At 41.6% G+C, this 24591-nt stretch overlaps 2 protein-coding genes across 2 annotated transcripts; both read right to left on the bottom strand.

Moving 5' to 3' along the window:
• Positions 1 to 2041: 2041 nt before the first annotated feature.
• On the bottom strand, positions 2042 to 5407 carry tspan3b (tetraspanin 3b). The gene is made up of 7 exons (XM_082148900.1): positions 5216 to 5407; positions 4033 to 4224; positions 3867 to 3941; positions 3680 to 3781; positions 3437 to 3589; positions 3269 to 3352; positions 2042 to 2261 (listed from the first exon to the last, which is right to left on the bottom strand). The coding sequence occupies exons 1-7, from the start codon at positions 5276 to 5278 to the stop codon at positions 2169 to 2171; spliced, it is 762 nt and encodes a 253-aa protein (XP_082005026.1). The 5' UTR covers positions 5279 to 5407; the 3' UTR covers positions 2042 to 2168.
• A 14916-nt stretch (positions 5408 to 20323) lies between these two features.
• On the bottom strand, positions 20324 to 21307 carry nmbb (neuromedin Bb). The gene is made up of 3 exons (XM_082147506.1): positions 21107 to 21307; positions 20837 to 21024; positions 20324 to 20608 (listed from the first exon to the last, which is right to left on the bottom strand). The coding sequence occupies exons 1-3, from the start codon at positions 21273 to 21275 to the stop codon at positions 20531 to 20533; spliced, it is 435 nt and encodes a 144-aa protein (XP_082003632.1). The 5' UTR covers positions 21276 to 21307; the 3' UTR covers positions 20324 to 20530.
• Between the last annotated feature and the right edge of the window lie 3284 nt (positions 21308 to 24591).

Raw genomic sequence — 24591 nt, 5'->3', positions numbered from 1 at the left:
TTGGCATATGTGCTTCAGATGCAATCACGCAGGGCCGTTACCAAAGCGCCATTGACGCAGTGTCTCGTTCCCTTCTCAGGGAACTATAGGGTTACTGTCGTAACCTGAGAAGTTTTTTACCCTTTGTAAGAGTGACATTATGGGCCCTATTTTAACGATCTGAAACGCAAGTATCAAGCGCGAAACCAAATCAAGGGCCGTTACCAAAGCGCCATTGACGCAGTGTCTCGTTCCCTTCTCAGGGAACTATAGGGTTACTGTCGTAACCTGAGAAGTTTTTTACCCTTTGTAAGAGTGACATTATGGGCCCTATTTTAACGATCTGAAACGCAAGTATCAAGCGCGAAACGCAAGTAACTTTGTGGGCGGGTCTTGGGCGCTGTTGCTATTATTATTGGATAAATGACTCTTGCGCATGACGCAAATCTAAAATGGGTTGGTCTGAAGTAGCTTCATTATTCATAGGTGTGGTTTGGGTGTAAGGTGAAATAAACCAATCAGAGCGACATCTCACATTGCCTTTAAGAGCAGGCGCGCTTGTTCCATGGCGGTTTGCTATTATAACGGCGGATTTGCCAGGCGCATGCCAGGAGCGGTTCACAGCCGAGGAGACTGACGTTCTCGTCAGGGCCGTAAAAGACAGAGAAGTGATTGTGTATGGGGATGAGAGAAACCCACCAAAATTAACTTCGGTTAAACAGGCGTATAAAAATTTGGATAAATGTGTAAGCTAGATTTATGCCTATTTTTTCACATCTTCATGGACACAACAATGATTTCCCTCGTGTGTTAATATTTTTCCTTGTAATAATGTATGGTTTTCTAAAAATGAGAACTGCTGCGTCTGTGTGTAGATGAGATAAGCAAAGTGCATGCGCGTTGTGCACACGCTACATTGATTATGGCCAAGCAAGCGCCCTTAAAATAGCATATGAATAACATGCGCAACGGAATTGTTTTCTAAACCTGCAAAATAGCACCAGGGAGCGTTTGCGCCGGAACACGCCTCCTCTTTGCGCTGAACCGCCCCCGGGAGCGCAAGTTAATTTCCTAATTTACCGACGTGCGTCTGTGGAAGGAAAAGTCCGCTGTGCGCGGGTGCAAAATAGGAATGATACATGCGTCGGTGTACAAAGTCAATTGCGCTGGGTGCAAGATAGGGCCCTATGTCACTCTTACAATGGACAAGGATGCTTAAAAGGTTAATTTAAAAGGTTATTTTCACACGCTACAAAACAGTCATGTATATGTTTTTGTTTACATAATAATTTTCCTCCATTTTTGGGGGGAGATAATATACATCATTGTCCACTATTCAGTCATGTAAACGCAGGTTTTAGCCAAGCAAATAAATGTTTTCTGGTCCCAAGCACAGTTTCAAGAAGAAAAATCAATTTTAAACTGAAATTACAGAGAATTTTCAAAAGCTCAATTCTATTTTACAAATACACAACAATTATTTTGTTAGACTACACTTTTGATTGTTTTACTGCCAAATACTTGACTGCAAGTGTAATTCGCACTTTATGTTATGCAACCTTATTTAATTGCAAGATTAATGCTGCTGCTTGATGCTTTATCGTTATATTTCTCTAAAGGTAAATGCATACTATAGGAATGCAAACTCTGATTGAGAGGAAATGAAAGTTGCCTGAAAACAATTTAAATGACTCAACTTTATAACAATCTTTCTTCTTCATTACAACTACAAGGGATAACTTCTATAACACATAGGCCTACTGTAAATAATGAAGGGGAACAAATCTGAACTATGTCAACCAGTGACTTCAGTCTAAAGCTTCTTTGGCCTAACAAACACTTGCAATCAAAACATAATATCACATTACCATGACACATGGAATCAATTAGTGTAAAATGTTTACAATATTGTTTACAAAACAACTGAATGATGATTTTCTGCTCATCAGACTCTGGCAAATAGCAGTCAGTAGTGCTGTAAATAAAGGAACAATCCAATACTTCACAATCAAACCAGTGTGAGGCTATTCAAGCTGTCAAAGCTTTAATACATTTTTTCCCCTTTTTTTTTTTGTCAAACAAAGGTATTGATTTAATACTAGCGTAGAAAAGTGGTAGCCTGATTTAGTTTAAACGTGTACAGTACACTGGCTGGGAGGACCAGCCATTCCCATGATGCCATGAGGTACTCAGGCATCTATACCCGTGCTGACAAGCAGTTCATAGGCAGGGTCATGACCTCTGCGGCAGAGGACCACACATGCACACAGCAGCCCAAGCATCTGTGCAGAGAACAGGAAACTATGGTCAAGACATACATTTACATTGAGGATGATGACAAAAAAGATTATGAGAAAGTATTTAAAATATTCTGTATTATCTGTAAACATCAAGGCAGTATAGTTCATAAAAGGATACATCTATGTTCAATGATGTTTTGATCAAAGAACTAACAAAAAGAGAATAGCTGCAATGAACTCTAAATAAACATGTTTTTAAAACAAACAGATAGGCTATTACACAGCTCTCCTGATTACTGCATGGAAGCTTGTTTCCACCACGCGACCACGGAATAATGTAATTGCGACTTTTTTTCTCGCAAGTCCGAATTTATCTCACAATTGTGGGGAACAAAAGTCTGAATCGTGACATATAAAATTGTAATTCCGAGGGAGTAAAGTTAGAATTGTGAGATAAAAAGTCGCAATTATCTTATTTATTTATTATTCCATGGGAGAAACAAGCTTCCATACGATTATGATTGTTCAGTAATACAGACAGTGATATGATGGTGCATTCCAGATAAACAGAACTCCATGGGAGCATCTCAATCAGCTCCCTAGGTCATGAATCAGTATTATGTACATGAATTCGGGTCCTTGTGATTGAATGGAAAGCGTTTAGAAGTGACAAATTCAACTTGGGTATTCGCTGTATATCAAACCGCTCGACTTGGTGTCACGAACAATTGGGTCCGCCAAATATAGACGATTTTAAATGTAGAACAAATGACGCCATCTATCGTCAGTTATAGACTGTTTTTAAAATTACCTCAGAGGACGTCTTGTTGCTATATAGGCCAATTGTTTTGCACATTTTATTTGTCTTTGCTTAATATAATATTCAGGTAAGATTATTAAATAATTTGGAATCAATCTTTCATGTCCACGTATTTATTTATTTGTAACCTGATTAGCCAGGTTACTTTTCCATGTGGTGTTTCCATTATTTTACACTCCCTGTACTTACTGCTATGGTATGACAATGGTTTGCCTCAACTGCAAATTACCTGTATAGCAGCGAATGTTAATGCAGCCAGTATGACGTACAGCATAATGTCCTTAAGTTTCTTTACTACAAGAACTTCACAGCCCTGTAACAAGAAGTTCAGTTATAATAAATTAGTAATTTAGCCTAATAGTTTTGGACTTCTGGAGAATGTGTGGGAGGGTGTTACCTCAGGGTAAAGGTCTCCTGGTCGCATTAACGTCCCAGTGCAATTACTGATGGTGGGTTTGCAGCAGCTCACTGGAACGCTATTGTTTTTGGACTCAATAAACCAGTGAGTGTTCATCCAATCAGAGTAGTTATGAATGCCACAACAGTGGAGCTAAAAGTGAACGATTGTAAGAAGAGAGGTTTAGAGAGAATTGGTGGAAAAATTATGAAAAAAGAGAGGCAAAGGAACTGAAGGTGTTACTTGTCGCTGCACATAGTCAATGGCCCTGCTTGGAGCGTCTGTGTTGGTGCCTTTATATTCATTATATACTTTCTGAATAGAGTGATTCACCACAGCCTCGACCTTTTGGAGATGAAGAAAATATGTTTTAACAATGATACTGTCAAACTACCCACATGCACATGTCATTTTATTATTTCCAAATTACCTTGGCTCTGTAAATATACCCTAGCACCACTACAACCACCTCTGTAGCGAAGACCAGTAGCAGCACTGCTGAGAACTGTAGAAAAATCAAGAAACAATCAGGAAAGTTTCTGAATAAAAAGCTGCTCTATATATGTTGAAGTGAGGGGTGTCAGACTCTAGTTTACCGTGACCAGGCCGCAGCGGCTTTCTCGAATGGTGGCACAGCAGCCAATGAAACCAATGACAAAAAGAAGCGTGCCCACAGCAACTATCACCATGGCAGGGATGAAAGTGTAGATATCCTCAAAAAAATGATCATAATCATCATATGTAATAAAAACATAGGCCCCAATGTAGCACAGTATACCTGCGGCAGCCTGGGAAGGGTGCAACAAAAATATTGTTAGTGGTTCTAAAATTGCACACAATACATTTTTATAAAAACCTGTTTTGAGAGATTAAAACATCTTTCTTTTGTAATTTTTGTTGATTGTCATTTTAATTGCAGTATATCAAATTAGGCATCATTTTATACAGTTATCTCTCCAAAAAAAGTTATCTGTTGTTTTTGAGCCTGATTTAGAGGCAATATCACAAACAACCTTGTTATGTCTGTCTTAATGAATCAGTTGTCTCTGTGAGGGTCCAACTAAAATGTGATACATTTTTATTAAAATGATTTACTATTCACAATTACTATTACACATTTATTATATATAGTATTTAAGTTGTGTATTGACAAACATGAACTAATTGTAGTGTTATGCATCACAAGCCACCATATTTATATATTAGCCTATATTATAGGCTATATACTGTATAATATACCAATTATTTAGGCTTACCAACGATGTTTCATTATTAGACTTGATTAAGATAAAAAAAATTATTGAAACAGGTGATGAGTGATATCTCAAAGATGTTTAAGACAAAGAAAAGCTTTACAATTTTCAGAATTAATAAACAAAAACTAAAAAGTGCTGCAATTATCCCTGCTACATATAAATCCCTATAACGTTACAATGATATTGTAGAAAGACATACAGTCTTGATTTTCCTTGCAATTACAGTCATCACAGAAATTGGGGATCTTATTTAGCGGATCTTATATAATGGAATAAGGAGATTGAAAATACAAACATATGACGCATAAAGGACACAATTCGCCGGTTGAAATTTAGCGCTTGGCTTCTTTTAATGATGATTTGAGTCAAAAATCATAATAGTTTTCTGTCCATTAAAAAGCCTGTCGATTATACATGTAACGTAAACAACAGCTCATTCGCTGTAGCTCGTGTATCCCTGCAGAGCTATGCCATAGTGCCCGCTAACCACTGCATTCCAGCTATTATACTCTAGCCAACTTACCCAAAATATCAGATTTAGGAAGACTAAAACCGTCTTCGAAGAAATAATACCACATTGTCCCATGATCACGCTGAGGCTAGAGTAAATATTTTAATCCAGGGAGTGATATTTACGTTAATAGCAGATGCATATCGTGCGATTGTCAAGCTCCTCTAGTCAACACTTAACAGAGCATCCAACTGGACAGCGACAGTCACGTGTCCCACTGACCTCAATAAAGCGAACTGTGCTATTTGTTCTCAGCGGCGCACAGACGCTAATAAAACAGTCCAATGTTGTGTTGTCCTAAGAAACTGCACCAACCTGTGTTCCTTAGGTCATATTATGTGACTATTAAAAATGTATGAATTAATGAAGAGTGAGTCTAAAGACACCCCTTAATGGGTAGATTTTGCACATCCATCTCAACAATTTGTTGTGGTAGTGGGCTAGTTGCAGGTCTGAAAGTGATGTCTTTAGTCAACGAAAGTAACAGATGTTTTTTTCAGGTCACTTCTGATTTATAATGCAAGGCTATGTATGATGTGTAGCCAATTCTTTAAAAACATAAGACAGATGGATGAAATATGTTTTAAAAAGATTAATCTTCTCGTTATAAAAAAAACAAAAAAAAAACAGGTTTCTTACACAGCATTTACAGTCAATTCAAAAGTCAAAGACAATGACAAAAGACAACAAAAAAAGACAATGTAAATGTCAGTTTTTCACTGTTGTTAATGTATGAAATTTGTAGGCCTACATGTTTCTTTGGTTCCCTTTCAGTCAGTCACTGCGAGTTACGTCAGAGACTGACAATTGGGGGTTAGAAAACGAGCCAATGGTATAAAAATACCATGGGTCTGCGGAATTTGCATCGCCAACTCCGCCCCACCGTGTGGGTATAAAAGGAGTGCAATCTCGCATTATATTTCTGCTTCGGAGCCGAAGTGTAAATGTGCTTCTCTTCGCCTTCATCTACAAGCAACTCTCTCTTCAGTCTGTGTTGGTGTGACGGCACGTTTCAGTGGATTCACAATCCTGCTGCTGGTCTGTGCAGTGGCTTGCACGCGGCTCGTGTTCCCCTGGGCCCTTCAGCATTGCTGAAAGAGTTTTCTTTTCTGAAAGAGCTGCATGAGCACATCTTTTTAAAGATGTCGCGCCCGTGTGTTTCTGGTTGTGGGCACGTGATCCATCCGCTTGACGATCACGAGCGCTGCCACGCGTGTTTGGGCTTTAATCACGGTCAGGTAGCGCTCACTGTGGGAACATGACCATCGCGATGCTTAGATCAAGACTCAATGACCTCAGAGTCCCCTCTGCCACACCCCAATCTTTGGCTGGTGGCCAGGGTGATCTGTGGGTTTTGGTGTGGAATAGCCCGACGAGTCTTCCTTGGGCCAAGCCCCCCTTCTCATCGCAAGCCGTGGAGCTTCCGGATGAGCCTGGTTCCTCTCGGGGACTTAGTGTTTAATTCGGGGCTCCGGTGGATGATGCCATGTCTCGTTCAGCATCATAAGACAGGCTTGATTCCTCTGGAGATGACGATTCGGCTGCGTTGCCTCCCTCCGGAGAGCCATCGTTGTCCGAGTGGGATCCGGAGCTGACGGCCATGCTTGCTTGGGCAGCTGAGAGCATCAGGTTTGAGTGGCGCCTGCCACCCTCCCCCTAGCTCTCAAAGCTGGATGATTGGTTCCTGGGAGTGGCGCATGCCACCTCAGTCTGCTTCCTGCCGAGGGCCCTTCACCCAGGCCCAAGCAAGGAGAAGGTCGCAGGAGGGCGCCACAACCCATCTCCACTAATGAGACGGGCAGCTCAGAGTTAGGCCTCAGTTCTTTTCAGGAGATGGTGGCCGGCGGAGGGCCGGGGGAAAATCTTTTGTTCTCTTAAAGAAATAACTGACTCCCCTTCCTCCAAGCCCCAAGAGGTTGCGGATCGCAGTGTGCGACGCTATGCCTCGCGACTCTCGTCCCCTTCTGTTGCCAGACCCCTGTCAGAGCAGGCCACCGTGGAACACTCGTCCTTCCCTGGCCTCCACTGTCAGGGCGCGGAACATGACTGCATCCCCACTTCGGGACGCTCCACCTCCCACGTCTGGGCCGGTCATTCCGCTTTACTGCCCCATCGTGGGTACGCCTGTAGTTCACATGACCCCGCTGGTTCAGTTTTTGGGAGCGTGGCTAGAGCTTCCCAATCTGTCCCGCTGGCTCGTGTGAACTATCAGGCTAGGCTCTGCGATTCAGTTCGCACAGGGTCTCCTCCCCGCTTTTGGGAAGTCCGCTATACCTTGGTGGGTGGCAATGCCCCTGTCATGCCTGCGGAGGTCGCCGCCCTACTGGCGAAGGGTGTGATCGAGACCATCCTTCCTGCCGAGATGAAGTCTGCTTCTACAGCCCCCTACTTCATTGCACCCAAGAAGAGCGGTGGGTTACGACCAATCCTGGACCTGTGCGTCTTGAACCGAACCCTTCGCAGGCTTCCATTCAAGATGTTGACAGCCAAACGCATTTTCGAATGCGTTCGTCTGTTGGATTGGTTTGCAGCGATCGACCTGAAGGACGCGTACTTTCATTTCTACCAGAAAGACTCGGGAGAATAAATACTGTGACAATTATACATTTATTAACAGCCCAGCAAGCAATAAAGTTATTTGGCATAGGCCCCGTCCGTAGCTCGCAATCTGAGGGTCCGGACTCTGCATATCCTGCCTGAAGACAAAGGCAGGGGCGCAGCCGTATGGGAAGGGACCATCCTGGTGGTGGTGGGGAGGATGGAGGTGAATGGAAGCGCCAGAATCTGCGAACTCAAACGTGTGTAAGTACCAATCTTTTATACCACGAGTATTAGAATGTGATTGGATAGATGAGAAGGTACAGTGACTTAACAATTGAGTCTTCCTGGTAGAACTTATGCTAAAGCTTTCATGTCTCCATTCTTCCCCGACACAGACCGTTTCTACAGTTTGCTTTCGAGGGGCAGGCATATCAGTGCACAGTACTCCCATTCGGGTTAGCCCTGTCTCCTCGCGTCTTCACGAAGATCGCCGAGGCAACCCTTGTGCCACTCAGGCAACACGGGGTTCGCATCCTTTGCTATCTCAGCGACTGGCTGATTCTAGCACACTCTCGGGAGCAGGTTTACGAACACACCTCGCCCGTCTGGGCCTTTGGGTCAACTGGGAAAAGAGAAAACTCTCCCCCGTGCAAAGGATCTCTTTTCCTGGTATGGAAATCGACTCGGTCGTCATGTACGTGCAGCTTATGAGCAAGCGCGCGCGTAGTCACAGCTGAATTGCCTCAATCAATTTGAGGGCAAGAGTGCGGTTCCACTGAAGTTATTTCAGAGGCTCCTGGGGCATATGGCAGTGGCAGCTACACCGCTCAGACTGCTTCATATGAGACCGCTTCAGCACTGGCCTCGCGATCGAGTCCCGAGATGGGCATGGCAACAGGGCATGCCTGCCGTCAAACCTTCACCCCGTGGTCGAACCTCTCTTTTCTACAGGCCGGAGATCCCTTAGACCAAGTTTCCAGGCATGTTGTTGTGTCAACAGATGCCTCCATCACGGGTTGGGGTGCCATGTGCAATGGACATGCTGCCGCGGGCTCCTGGACAGGACCCCAGCGCCTATGGCATGTCAATTGCCTCGAGTTGCTGGCCGTACGTCTAGCTCTGCACCGTTTTCGGACATTGCTGGAGGGCAAGCACGTGCTGGTCCGTTCAGACAACATGGGGACAGTAGCGTACATCAACTATCAGGGTGGTCTGCGCTCCCGCCGTATGTCGCAACTCGCATGCCATCTCCTTCTATGGAGTCAGAAGCATCTGAGGTCGCTTCGAGCCATTCACATCCCGGAAGAGCTGAATCTTGCAGCCGACGAGCTCTCACGCCTACGGCCATATCCCGGGGAATGGGGACTCCATCCCCAGACGGTTCAGCTGATTTGGGAACACCCATTGGGTCAGTGCTTTCCTTCCTCCAAGAAGGGTTGGAACGAAGGCTGTCTCCTTCCACCCTGAAGGTTTACGTGGCTGCGATCTCTGCGCACCACGACCTTGTGGAGTCGAAAACGGTGGGACAGCATGACCTGGTCGCCAGATTCCTTAGGGGGGCGAGGAGACTAAATCCTCCTCGCTCTCCTCTTATATCCTCTTGGGACCTCGCAGTGGTTTTATCTGCCCAACAGAGAGCTCCCTTTGAGCCATTGCGATCAGTCAAGCTTAAGTTCATGTCTATGAAGACAGCGCTCCTGGTCACTTTGGCCTGCAGGCATTTTCGGTTGATGAAGCATGCCTAGAAATCAGGCCGGCTAACTCTAACATGGCCTGGATACGTGCCCAAGGTTCCCACTACTCCTTTCAGGGATCAGGTGGTGAACCTGCAAGCGCTGCCCTCGGGGGAGGCAGACCCAGCCTTGGCACTGCTCTGTCCAGTACACGCCATCCGTGCTTAAGTAGACAGAACGCAGTGTTTCAGGACCTCAGACCAGCTCTTTTTCTGTTTTGGTGGGAAGCTGAAAGGAAAGGCTCACTCCAAGCAAAGGTTTTCTCACTGGATAGTGGCCATTGTCTTGGCTTACCAGACACAGGGTCGACCATGCCCCCTAGGGGTGAAGGCACACTCCACCCGGAGTGTCTGGGGGTGGCTAGCGCCTCGCTAACAGACATCTGTAGAGCTGCAGGCTGGGCGACAACCAACACTTCGCGAGATTCTATAACTCCGGGTAGAGCCAGTGTCCTCTCATGTACTCACTTCCACTTGCCAGTAAGTAGGCCCTGCTCGGTGTCATCGCTTGTTGCACCATTCCACTCCATGGACTGGATACGTGCACTATTTCACTCAGATGAGTTCTCCTTAGACCCTGAGTTCCTCCTGCACTGTCGATGCCGTCATCAGAGTGCACGCCCGGTTGGGCAGTCCGGGCGACAAATAATGCGAGATTGCACTCGCGGCTCCTTTTATACCCACGCAGTAGGGCAGAGTTTGCGATGAAAATTCTGCTGACCTATGGTATTTTCATACTATTGGCTCGTTTTCGAATAACTTGAAGGTGATAGGGCTCTCTTGCGATACCCCCATTCGTCAGTCTCTGACGTAACGAGGGTTACATACGTAACCGAGACGTTATCTGGTCATGTTTAAGAAAAAAATAAGGAAAGTAGTAGGCTATAGCTAGTGTTATATTGAGTAAATAGAGAACATGGTCTGGTCAAAGAAAATTGTTGTCATTTGTATTTGTCTAAAGATAATGAGCTTGTATAAATTTATATCTGAGAAGATTATGGTCAACTGATTTTCACATTGACAGAAACACGTCTCAAAAGAAACAAGAATTAATATAGTTAATAAGTATTTGGTTGCACTCTTTGCACACTGTTTGTACAAGTATTAAGTTCTCAGGCCAAGAAATATAGCAATGAGTTATTTTTGTATATACTATTTAGTTATTTTAGTACATTTACAACTCATTGTGCTTTGAAATTTGGATTTTGATGGTTTGTCAATGCAACAGTTAAATCTAGTTGATAAGTGTATTGCTTATTATCTTTGATTTCCATTTGTGATGTTTGTGAGATATTGGTAAAAATGTAAACACTCAAAACTAGGACTGGCCGATAAAACGATAATGAATTGCTGAACACCTGAATTCAGCGAAGAACAGAAATGTCAGTTTAAAGCTAAGATGAAACAGCGTTGACATTCTCAACAGCACTGATGAACACGAGAAACATTGTTCCATGAATGATTCAGAATGAATCATGAAGGGTATGAGGTGGTATATATGCGTGGTTTTACCTATGGTTATGTCACAGGTCGAGGTGGGCCGAGCCAGACTGCACCCACCCCTGGAAACCGGGTACCACCTCGAGGAACGTGTCAAGGACCAGACAGACAAGGGAATAAAGGAATAACAGGTTTCTTTATTAAGTTAAGAGCAGTAATTTGAAAGATCCTAAATAAAATCTTCTTGTCACCAGAGGGAATTCGATGGCCCCCTGGACCGTAGAGGGGAGAACGATCGTGGCGGCCCTGTAACTCGTTGGAGAGGGATCAGAGGGAAACTCACACCGTCTAGGTAGGTCACTGGGTAAGTACTCTTTACCGGACTCAAGAGGAAGTCGTGGTTATACGGACTAGAGGATGACACGGGAGTGGATTTTCACTCCTGTCCCGTCCCACTCCCATAGAAAGAAATCTTGTCCCGTCCCACTCCCAGACCAAAGTTTAAAAAATAATCCCATCCCATCCCGCTCCTGGTAAATTGACTCCCAGTCCCATCCCGCTCCTGTTTAAACTGACTCCCGCTCCTGTACCGCTCCCATATATTTTTTTCTTCAATTAGTGTTTAGTTAATACATACAGGGGTGCAAACACATGTATGGTCAAAAAAGAGAGAGGTAATCGAAGCCCTCGTCCCGCGGCAAATATCCAGATACTACATTGCCACCATCCCCAACCCACCCCTATAGGCACATAGAGTCAAATGAAATTTAGAAAAACTATCTTGCACTTCTTCTTGCTTTACTGCTACTTCCTGAAAACAATTTCACCTGATGATTTGAATAGCTCTTTTTGTAAAAAATGAATAATTCTAGGATGATTGGGGTAATTGTGTAGGGTAGGCCTAGTGCATCTGCATAGAAACTAATAAACATAATACAAATATAAATACAATAAAACACAAATACACGTATACACAATAAAACAGAAATAAAGCAGTGCTTTATGTTTTTCAGGTAAATTAACTGTATTAAATATTAATACAGTTTATCTTTTGACAAAACATGATTTTTCTCTTTCTCTTTTGTTGTTTGATTAACTTTGGTGACACAAACAGCTGCAGGTATATTGGGTGCTGTCCCTTTAAGACGAATGCACGTATCTAATACCGGTAATGACACGCATCCGTTTTATTTTGACTGCGTTTACGGGGAAACTCGTTGAGACGGACACTGGCTTATTTTTTCGTGCACATGTCTGTTCAAACACAAATAGATAAGACAGAAAAGGGAATTCGGTGTTCACGAACTTCACGTGCTGTCTGCGACTGCGTGGCTCTGTGCGCCGACAGACCATCTACATTTGGATGTTATAATATATATAGCCTGATACAGCAAAGACAACGTCGGCAGAATATTTCGTTCTGTAGGCCTATTGACAGGGGCAATATTTGGAAATCGATAATTAGGCCTATTTTTTAAATTGCAATTATATATGCATTTGTCAAAACCGAGAGACTTTCAAGCATCAAAATGTAATTTATTAATATGTATTTGCGCCTTCAATTTTGTCTGAAAACTTCCAACACTCTTGCGTGTCGCGTGAAAAATAGGCGTCGGTTGCGGTTCTATTTCTAGCACGCGGTTTCGGCGCGGCTCGAGAAGTGTGTGTGTCACGCAGGTATTGTGCTCTAACACAAGCTCGAACCAGTTAACATGAGAGCCGACATAAAAACGGACACTCCACGCCACGCAGAGAGAAATGTGATGCAGTGGCATATCCAGAGTGAGACAGAAACACTAGTGGTTCACGCTTGCGCACATACTGCTGGTTTGGCGCGCAGTGTTCTGATTCGCTTATTTCCTATTTACTTGTTGGTGGACGCAATCCAGAATTACTGTTGGTTAAATTATAATCAGTTTTCAGTTATTTTTTAATTGCGTTACATTGTAGGCGTATTAAAAGGAAACTAAATGGTGCATTTACTTTTTTCTTTTTTTGTCATCTTTGCTATTGGTTAATTCCCGCTCCCGTCTGCTCCCGTTAACCATTTATCCTGTACCGTCCAAATCCCGTGATTAATAGCAAAGATGACTCCCATCCTGCAGGAATCCCACGGGAATCCCGTGACCCGTGGGATTCCCGAAAAAATGTCAGCCTCTAATACGGACCCCATTCGGACTGGAACCAGGTAAGTACTCATGGAGCGGTTGCCTCAGCCTCGGACGAAGTACAGGGACACAGGTGGCGAACGGACCGGGCCAGAAGAGGAAACAGGCAAGTATATCCCGGTAAGTGTCCTTTATGCCAGACCAAGTAGAACGGGGGCCTTTAGCCGGGACGTGAGGGAACCTTGGACGACAGGAAGAGACTTCGATCGAGGCACGTGCCGCAGCTATTTCCTTTCCTTCTCAACAGGGGCAGCGGCTTGCAACGTAGGCATGGAAGGCTTCTCTCTCTCTGAACAGGGCGGAGGCCTTCAATGGGGCATGTGGGGACCACCAGGCGGACGAACACTTTGAGCGTGACGCTCCCCTTCGGCTGTGTACTGCAACCATACAACAGGGTTCAACGGTATACAAGCACTCGACAGTGATACCTTCTCTCTTTCTGAACAGGGCGGAGGCCTTCAATGGGGCATGTGGGGACCACCAGGCGGACGAACACTTTGAGCGAGACGCTCCCCTTCGGCTGTGTACTGCAACAATACAACAGGGTTCAACGGTATACAAGCACTCGACAGTGATACCTTCTCTTTCTGAACAGGGCGGAGGCCTTCAATGGGGCATGTGGGGACCACCAGGCAGACGAACACTTTGAGCGAGACACTCCACTTCGGCTGGCGCTGTAACCAGGTAGCAGGGTTTAACTATTCAACAGCATATGAAACATTCAGTTGAAATACCTTCTCTCTTTCTGAACAGGGCGGAAGCTTTCGATGGGGCGTGTAAAGACCACCACGCAGGGAGGATGCTTTAAGCGAGACACTTCACTTCAGCTGTACACCATAACAATGCAACAGGATTTAACCATTCAACAGTAGATGAAACATTCAGCTGCAATACCTCCTTTCGTTCTGAACAGGGCAGCGGCTTTCGATAGGAGCGTGTGGAGACCACCAGGCAGAGAGGATGCTTTAAGCGAGACACTTCACTTCAGCTGTACACCATAACAATGCAACAGGATTTAACCATTCAACAGTAGATGAAACATTCAGCTGCAATACCTCCTTTCGTTCTGAACAGGGCAGCGGCTTTCGATAGGAGCGTGTGGAGACCACCAGGCAGAGAGGATGCTTTAAGCGAGACACTCCGCTTCAGCTGTACACTGTAACAATGTAGCAGGGTTTAACAGTTCAACAGCATATAAAACGTTCAACATTAACAGAGCCGGGCTGTCTCAAAATGGTAAGTTGGGCACTCGGTATATCAAAACCTTCCTTGGAGACAGCGGGTGAAAGACTGTAAGGAGAGAGTGCACAGCAAACTACTATTACTTCTCCACACGATGAACTTCACTCCATAACACAAACCGTGTGAATCGTCACTTCAGGCACTGCATTCCACTCGCACACCATGCATTCGGGCCAGCACTCACCCACCGGTCTTTCTCCCACCAGATCAACTCTCGTCTCTCGCAAGGGCTCAACTTCTCTCCGGAGACAGTAGAAGACGGGTGCAGCGATCGTCACATTCAGCGAGGAGCGGACAAAAGTTGGAGACAGATCAACAATTCACTCGGTGTACTAATTCACTCGTGCCACACACTTTCCAAACTCTCAACACCACTTCAGTGTTAGTGCATATAAACAACGGATCCAATACTCATCACTTTGCGTCTTTCCCACTGCTGACGATATTCCTTGGGTTTTCGCTGACAAATACTTCACTCTCTACTCTCTTCTCTCTACTTCTCAACTTCGATCTTCGCCCGCTTCACAGCCCAGCCTCAATAAAAGAACAACCCATCGACAAAAACACAGTATCTCACGGGAGGAGAACCCCCAGGCGGGGAGGAGAACCCCCAGGCGGGGAGGAGAACCACCAGGCAGTCTGCTTCCTCTCTATTTTTAAAGCCCCATCTCAATACGTGTCCCTCTCACAACACTTTCTGTAATTACTCCACACCTGCTGTCAATCGGGCAATTGGCCTTGCTGCCATGGCAACAGATTCGCAGTGCAATAGAGACGGGTGTCCACTGGAGGTCTCCACAACAACACTGCATCACAAGGACTTTAGTCTTTTCTCTAATTTTATGATAGCCTATATGGAAGACCAGGGGCTCGTTCTTCGTACGTTGCTTATTACATCCGAGATCAAATGACACATCCAAGATAATATCATCGTGCTAATCATGATCTGGCTAACTCGGTTCTTCGAACACACTTGCCGGATAGGATTAGTATCGCTGGATTGAGTTATCTGAGATAATTGCGCGTTCGTGCGCTGGGTTAAAAGGGGATATGTATCGATAATAGAAACATTGATCAGCAACGCTGCTATTGGCTGTTCAGCATGGCCAAAGAGCGCGCACAGTTTTTCTCCGCAGCAGAGCAAGAACTAATAGTCGAAGTTTATTCGGAATTTTAATGTTTTAATGCAAAACGCCAGGGAACACCTCAAAGTCTGCAAAAGCCAGGAGAGAGGGCTGGCAAAAAGTAGCAGACAATTTAAATCCGTTAGAAGTGGCCATGTTAGATGTTTTTTTATCACTTATTAGCCTATATTTTTGTATTTGAATAATTGCATAATTACTTTGTTCATTGTAATGTCAGAGTCACCACACTAGAACATGGGAACAAACAAAAGTAAAGTACAAAAATATTCTACATAATGGTAATTTTTTTGTTATATTATAGTCTCTTTTATAAAAGACACTGTTAAATAAATGGTTGGCTGTTTATAAAAGCAACCAAGAAAAAGGCTGAGCAAAAAAAAAAAAAGAAGAAAAGATCTTAGTAGCCTACACTGTAAAATAATTTTTGCTGCATTAAATTAAGGCTGTATAGTCATTTCAACTGTTAAATCTTGAGTAATGATGAATTGCTTTGACTTGTGAAAGTGAAAACTAATAAACTTATATTAATGTAAAAATATTTTTCCAGAGTGTAGTTCATATAATGACATTGTGTTTTCCTCTTTTGTGCACTTTTACATAATACACCAACACTTGTATCTGTTCCCAAGAAAGTGGTGGCTGAAATATGTGCAGTAAGTGGACATTTTTTTTATAACTTTCCAAAGGAAAGAAAGTATAAGACTTTGTAATGTCCATTTGTTTCCATTTCACTGGACAGTGAATAAACCCTCTCAGATAACTGTCATATGGAGGAACTAGCCTACCTGCAAGTGCATAAATAACTTTACTTAATTTATACTTGTATGCTTTATGGCAGCAATATAAGTTGCAGGATTCCACATCTACAGAAAGGCCTACAGAAGAGTCTGTACAGACAGAGGAGACATAGGCCTACAGGTGGGCAGTGTATAGCCAACTTTTCCTTTTTATTTGTTGCATGAGGCATGTGTCTAATATCTCTTGTTGCAGGCACTTGAACACTGGCTTTTCTTTACAAAGAACAATTGAAATAAAACTCAAGGAACTAAGTATATTGGTCTTTTATTAAACTTTTCATTATATTATAATGAAAAGTTTTTTTTTTAGTTTTTTTTTGGGCAATGTTGTGTAATATGGCACATGCAGCAATGTCACAGGCCCTGTCAGGTGTGCAAACCTCAGACTTATCAGACACTGAAATCTTCCCTTTAGTTAGCCAAAGTTCATTTCATTGTGTGCCCTTGTCCTGGCTACTGCATTGTAACTGGTTTGGGTCAGGGAATGGGGTCATAAAACACCTGTCTGCAGGCAGGAACATGTCATAATCACCTATGAAGAAATGCAGTTCTGTTAGGATCAGCATAAGTGTATGTAATACAGTGAGCTTGATATTTAATTGTGGAACTTTTCTTACCACTTTCAAATAATGTGCATAAATGTGAATCTCTGAAAATTCTTAAGTCATGCACAGATCCTGGCCATTTTGCTTTCACATTTGTGATATGGAAGATTTTAGTCAACTGACTTTTTTTATTTGATATAATATTATTAATCTGGAATATTAAGACTCCCAATAGTAACTGGGCTGCACATTTACATTGTGAACCCCCTTTCTGTTCACATAATCCCCTTCATTGAGGCCTTGATGGCAGTCTATGGAAGCCTATAGTATATGGTACCAATCACGTTAGTGAAGCCTGAGTGACATACTGTAATCGGAATGGTCATGAATGCATGATCTTCATAAAAAATGATAGCCAAAAAAAAAAAAAAAAAAAAAAAAAAAAAAAAAAAATGCTTTAAAAAAACTGCTTTACAACATTGGGTCTTAAAAACCTAAAACTGTTTTTTAAACCTAAAAGCGCCAGGTAAACTCCGAATGACACGACAGACAGCACTTTCCATCAAGTTCTCTGCTCCAATAGTGTAAAGGAAAGAGCCACTCGCAAATATTCATAGGGCAATGCAAACAGTTTGTGCTGTAGTTAAAGCCCGACTCCGACAAGTCGAAAATAAGTGTGCGTTTCCAACAAATTAATAATGTAAACGACAATCTCACGAGTCACGAGAAAAAAATGTCAATCTCAGAAAGTGCACTATCGCGCTGCGCTGGACTTCCCGTATCAGCTCCGCTTATGAAGCCGGGATCTAATCCTGTTTACATGAAATAAGCCTGCTCCCGAGCAGGTTCAAGTTTGCGCACCTGTTGCTATGACAGCAAGTCCAGGATGAGCGTCGAAGAACCAAACAATCCAAGATCATGCCAAATCGTCAACAATCAAATCCAGCTAACTGAGTTAGCGACGTACGAAGAACGAGCCCCAGTAGTTAATTTTAATAAAAGCTTAACCCAAACACTCAGAATATTCAAATGTTAACCTATTTTTTTTTTAAAGATGTTATATTTTTTATTAATTAACAAAAATGTACATCTGTGCCATCAAAGTCAGGCAACACAAACCTGTTTAATGATTTGAATATCACCTGTTAGCACATTAAGATACTTCTTTTAAGAAAAAAGACTGAAAATTTATTTTACTTAAGTTAACTCATGCATATTTTGATGTAGAGTTGTCAAAAAGTACCTACTTCGGTAAGTCGGTAGCCTAGTGAAATTTAAAAATTGTGACGCTTTGAGCGCTTTTGAGCAGAATCGTAAAAACCTCTGAATCTGATTGCCCATTGTGCTCACGCGCTCATCAAATATGTCTGTGATTGGCTATGGCTACAATGATCAGCGCTTCAAAAACACGTTGTAAATATACATCAATGACGCTCTTCACCGATCGCTTACACAGATAGGCTGATACAAACGGGAGCGTTTGAAAGCAGGGGCAGGTTCAAGTTCAAAACGGTGCATGCGCAACGTTTTGTCGGGGCTGAACGCAGCCCAGGGCTGAGTTTCCCGAAACCTTCTTAACTCTACGTCGTTCTCAAGTTACACCTTAAGCTGTACCTTATGGATAATACGTGTTTCCCGAAACGTTCTTAGTTAAGTATACCTTCTGTAAGTCATACTTTCGGAAGGTTGGTCTGGACCACTCTTAGCTTCACCTTATCACTGTTGCAGGGCTATATGAATATAATTCTGAAGTTTTAATACACACAGACAGTGTTCAGTTAGGCTAATTCAAGTGTTTTCATGCAAAGAATAAAATTGTCATTACACTGATTGTTGTTAGAATTTTAATTATATTATTATATATAATACAATTTTATAAATGTATTTTAATAAAAGAGCGCTTTTAAAGGCCAGTGAAAGCAAAGGCTACTGTCAGTTAAGTCCTATTCGGACGCTGATATTGTTTATCATGGGCTCGTACGGTATTTTAAACATTTACAGGGGTAAGTCTGTGATTTTAGTGCCGTCCGAATTCATAATATCAGTGTTTTTTCTCACCCAACCCGCGTAAAAATCCCTGGCCAAATTAGTACCTACTGTTTTTTGACAAACAGGTCGTTTGGTAATTTAATTGCCGTCTGAATCCACATCTCTGCGTTTTCAAGAAGAGATTCAAAATTCACTGTTTAAATCCTTTTTGATCACTGCTGAGCACCGTACGTAAGATGTAAACTTTTATTACTGAAATGCTTGAAAGTATTTACAAGAACAATATTTCATCGCAGCTCCACCTCAGCGAACACAAATGGGAAAGAGAAGAAAGCACATACAAATTTAAATGGTTATTATGGCAGCAATATATGATACAATTTTAAAATATGTAGGCAATGCTATTATAGTTTGGATTACTTTTTATAATATCCCATGAGTCCTAATAAATGCAATTTCAACTATTTCTAAAGTGTTTTTTTATAAAGAACACCGCTTTCTCAGATAAGCAGCCCTTGCACGAGAGAATAATTGATTCTCGAGCCATCGATATCAGCAGATTCAGCACCATCGCCACGGACAGCACCCGGTAACGTCGCACGTAAGAAGGTATATCTTAAGCAGCTTCCTAAGGTATAGTTCGGGGAACACGCCTAGAAATGGTATACATTCAGTTAAGTTATACCTTATGAGTCTTCGTAGCGCGCTAAGAGACAACGTTATCGGGAAACTCAGCCCTGGTGTTTATCTGCACCGGTCATTGATAATTGATTGATAATTGTAGCCAATCACAGACATATCCGATGAGCGCGTGAACACACTGACCAATTAGAGGTGTTTACGATTCCGCTCAAAAGTGCTCAAAGCGTCACAATTTTTTTTTAATTTCAGTAGGCTACCGACTAGGTGCCGAAGTCGGTACTTTTTAACAACCTTATAAAAGATAAAAAGATATATATATATATATATATATATATATATATATATATATATATATATATACTAGGCTACCTCAGATTTGTGAGATGTTGACCTGTTTGGCAAGGGTTTGTCATGTTCAGACAATAAAGAGTAGTTTAAAACCACAATAAACTGTCTGACTTCTTTCACTCAGGAGCAAAATCTGCCTTTAAACTTGAATGAAATAAAGAGTTTACATTTATCGTGATAATTTTTTGTGCCATAGCCCAGCCCTGCTCTTTTCTGAGATTATACTGTTGTGCTTTGGTTGATCACTTTTTAGTTGTTTTGTTTTCCTCAATCATGTCTCGAATTTCCTTCTGATGTTTTCTGTCCAGTAGGCTATTAGTGTGTAACATTTTTAGTTTTCATAAAACACCATTTGTTAGTCTAAATGATAGCCTACCTTCTACAATTACAGCATTAATCAAGGAAAGCACCAAGAACAACTGTTCTCTAAATCTGTCAATCCTATCTGTTTTACACATTCACTGAACTTTCACTGAATATAGAAATCTAGATACAAATTATGACACTTTTAACATTGTAGTTGCATGCAGGAGCAAATTACTTCACCAATTTAGTCTTTATTTAATACAAATTATTGAAAAAAATAATACAGTTCTGGACATCCTCTAAAAATAAATATACAAGTAACTTGTTGCATTTCTTGTGACATGGAGGTGGTTAATAGGCTTAGTTAAGGAACAAATTACAGTTGATGAAAAAGCAATTTCAAATTCCATGTGAATTGAACCTTTGAAGATTTCAGACAATGGAAGTCATCATCATTTTTTGATTGTCTTGGATGTAGCTTTCTAATATCTTCATTAATATTGCAGTCTCCTAGAACAACCAGAAACAGTTCATATGAATCAATTGTTGATCTGTGGTTAACATGCAGAATTGCGCAACTGACATTTTAAAACTAACAAGCAAATTCATTTAAATCACATTATTCATGAAAAGTATTTACAACAGAAGAATATTCTCTCTCATATTTCATCAGTCATTTCAGACCAGAGTGCAGTATAATCACTTCAAATCGACAGAAGATCCAGTCTCGGTTCTTACCGGAACTTTGTGGCGGATCTCCGGCGAGTCGAGGTGTGCTTGAAGCGCGATCCTCAGCATCTCCTGGTAGAGGTCCGCGGGCTCGACCTGCTGGGGATTCAGAGCAGCCTCGAGGGCTTTCATCGTGGAGTCGTCCTCGGTCGGGAAGCGTTCGCTGTCCACGACACTTTTCTTCCCCATAAAATGACCTTAATAAGTGTCAAATCACAGTTCTGTTCTAGGTATGTCACGTTATATGTAGCACAATAATAAGTCATGTATGCACCTCACCTGTTGCCCATAAATTTCCTCTCGGGTTAACTTTGATCTTTGCAACTTTGTTTCTTAGTTCAGTCAAGTCAAGGCTCACTGAGGACGTTATTGGAATGTAAAAAGAGAACAGCACAAGGTACGTGAGGAATCCACAGTGACAAAAACTGGCTACACTTAAACTGGACATTTCTAAACGTTGTCGGTGTCTCCTTCTCTCTCTCAATGCGCGTACATCTACTACGAGTGGGGGAGTCAGGTGTTGTTTTTATATCGCGCGGATGGGAGGGATGGGTATGGTGTCGTGTAGTAGGCTAATGAATGATGACTTATTGCGTTCCATTCAGGTCCAGCGAACAGATGCGACGTTGTCAGTATCTGCAAATATGGCACGTGTTGAGAATATAAGCAAGCCTATGGAAAAGTAATTTTCACTTGCTAACACGTGCCAACATTTTGCAGAGTCAAATGTCTCTGATCTGCAGCGTTGAGTTCAGCACCATGGACAACACTCACATCACATGCTGCTAACAGGGGAGTTGCTGCTGGCTTCCTAAATGATTCCACATGCTTTGATAGTGTTGAACTGAAAGATGTTTATCCTACCTTGTTGGTTTTTTTTTATTTACTGTTTGTCTTAATTCCTCATTCTGTGTAATGTTCAAAACAATGTCACAGATATCATATTTTTATAAATAATAATTAAAGCTGCTGTAGGTAACTTTTGTAAAAATGTATTTTTTACATATTTGTCAAAACTGTCATTATGTCCTGACAGTAGAATATGAGACAGATAATCTGTGAAAAAATCAAGCTCCTCTGGCTCCTCCCAGTGGTCCTATTGCCATTTGCAGAAATACCCAATAGAATCTGTCTGCATCCTGCAAGACTTCAAGTTACGCCCCTTCAAATTACGTCATTTCAAGTTACGCCCACTTCAAGTTACGCCCCTTCAAGTTACGTCATTTCAAGTTACGTCCACTTCAAGTTGCTCACTGTTTTTTTCGACTTAAAGCTGCGCTGCACAGACCGGTCGGTGTATGATATCAAAGTAGCCTACCGCGAGAGCGATAAGAGCAAACAGACACTTATGAATGCTTTTGAATCGCTCTTGCACGAGTTTAACATGAACAGAACAAACTGTTTCCCACACATAGTGCGGTGCGCCACAGAATCAACACCGGCCGCAACATATTGCGTTTCGTTATAAAAAATAAATAAAAAGTACGCTCGCTATTTAAAACACGTAGCGTATTCATTCAGCTGCATTTCCTTTCCTTGCTCTCCCTCCGTCTCTCTGTCACTCACGCGTCTCTCTCACAAGCGATTTTTTGTCTTGCCTTATTTGATCGGTAAATGATGTAGAATGTAGATGACTGCTGTGCATACGATAGGAACGAGCAGAGAGAGAGAAATCCCCGGTCGCGCGCGCGCGCGTCTTCAAACTGTCTGGCTCTCTCTCGCTCCCTCCCGCATATTAATCAAAATCAGTTGAGAATTGACACGATGGTAAAAGATCGGAAGACCGAAGTTTCACGTGGAGCATTCGGATATTTTTTTCCTGAATTACCGCTGGGTGTGAATTGTGCTAAAACAAATAAAAATTAAAATAAATAAAAATAAAACTTTATGATTATATTATTATTATTATTATTGAAGAATAATGATCTTTGGTCTTATGTATGTCATTGGTAATTCATTGTGTGTCACTGGTGTTACTGTCTTTTTTTTTTCTGTCACATGAAATAAAATATCACATGTGACATGATCATTTTACATCCATTTAATTCTGCATACACTCAAAAGTTAAGATTTAAACTAAGGATTGCATCATTAGGCTACTTGATTTTAACTGGTTTTCAAATATTTTCATCATTATAGCAAATACATGGTTGCACAAATGAACTAACATCATTCAACATACTTTTAACAAACATGATTAAAATAAATAAAACAATTTCCTTATTTGCTGAATTATTATTATTTTTCTGTACCTCTGACTACATGTGCTGAATTTTTTTTTTGAAATAATATTTAATTAAAACCTTTAATATATTTCCAAGCTGTCATTTATGTGTATTCATAAAGTCAAAGGGTAATCTAATAATGTGGTTTAAATGTTAAACTTACGACATTACTAAATGTCTCTATACGAGCTGGCATCTTGCCGACAACATCTCATTTTGAGTTTGACATATCGTGTGGTTCTATGTGATTTGGACAACTTCAAGTTACGCCCACTTCAAGTTACGCCCACTTCCTGTTACTCCCCTCTCTTGCAGTCCGCAGCTATATGGGGAGGCTGCAGACCTGGAGCCGGTAGATCTACGCCCCATGGCAGTTTTACGCCCCAGGCAGTTTTACGCCCCTGCTGTTCCTGATGCGTCCAGTAGGAGGATATAGCCTACTGCTAAATAACACCATTAAATCGGCGCTCAAAACTTACACATTAATAACCGTCCCGTTCATAGACCTTGCCCAATTTTGTGGTTTTTGTTCATTTAAATATAAACGTTACAGTGTAGATCTGCACTATGGATTAAAATATCTGTAGATATTCAGTTGGGCTTCACTCAGCCTTCAGATGACTGTTTGTTTTATTCAGCCTACAGAAGACTATTTTTGTGAATTAAAAAATTAATAATGCACACAGTTGGATCAGATGACAAGTAATGATATATGACCTACTGTAGAATATTTATATATGACCTACTGTAGAATAGTTAATTGAATATTGAATATAGAATATTCACTGTATGTTTTTATATACAGGAGACTGAGTGAAATTATAGTTGTTGTGAATTTATATAAAGTTACATTTAGATATTAACCATATTTAGCCCATTAGACATACAGCACCGTGTAATCATATGGATTCTCGATTAAATAGCTGCTGTACTACAGCTACAAAACAGTGTCCTACATAGCATTTTATGAAGACAAACACAATTTATCCCTTTTCTAAAATTCCAAGGGCCATTTAGAAGAAAGAGACAATATTGTTGTTCACAAAAACATTATTTATCAACACCATTTATGAATTATGATGACTCCTGTAGATGACTCCCCTATGGCTTGCCACTCTTCTTTAACTGTTTTTCTATCCTCCTGTCAAAGTTCTTCTGCTCACTGATAAAAAAAAAAAAAGAAACATTAAAAAAATGTAAAAAGGACATCCATGGTGAATTTGATCTTGTCAAATTCACAAGCAGCAGGACCCACTGTTACATTTTTTATAAAATTCCTGAATCCTTAATTTTTTATCACAGTTGCTTTGGTACATTTCTCAGATCACTACTGAAATTCTCATAACTACTTTTGAACAAATTGCCAATGCTTTTGGTAAATTCATGCAATTGATTATGAATTGCCTTGCTGCTTCCTAATTTATCAATTCATTATTTCCTTCATTAGTGAAATTCTAAATACACCTCCACAATTCATCAATTCAGGACACATTTACTGTACAAAAAAAAGTGTAATAGAAATGTATTGAAAACATGCTT

This window comes from Leuciscus leuciscus, assembly GCF_965113295.1.
Source record: "Leuciscus leuciscus genome assembly, chromosome: 2".
NCBI lineage: Eukaryota > Metazoa > Chordata > Actinopteri > Cypriniformes > Leuciscidae > Leuciscus > Leuciscus leuciscus.
Note: the sequence above shows the minus strand (reverse complement) of the source record. Positions and strands in the feature narration are given on the sequence as shown.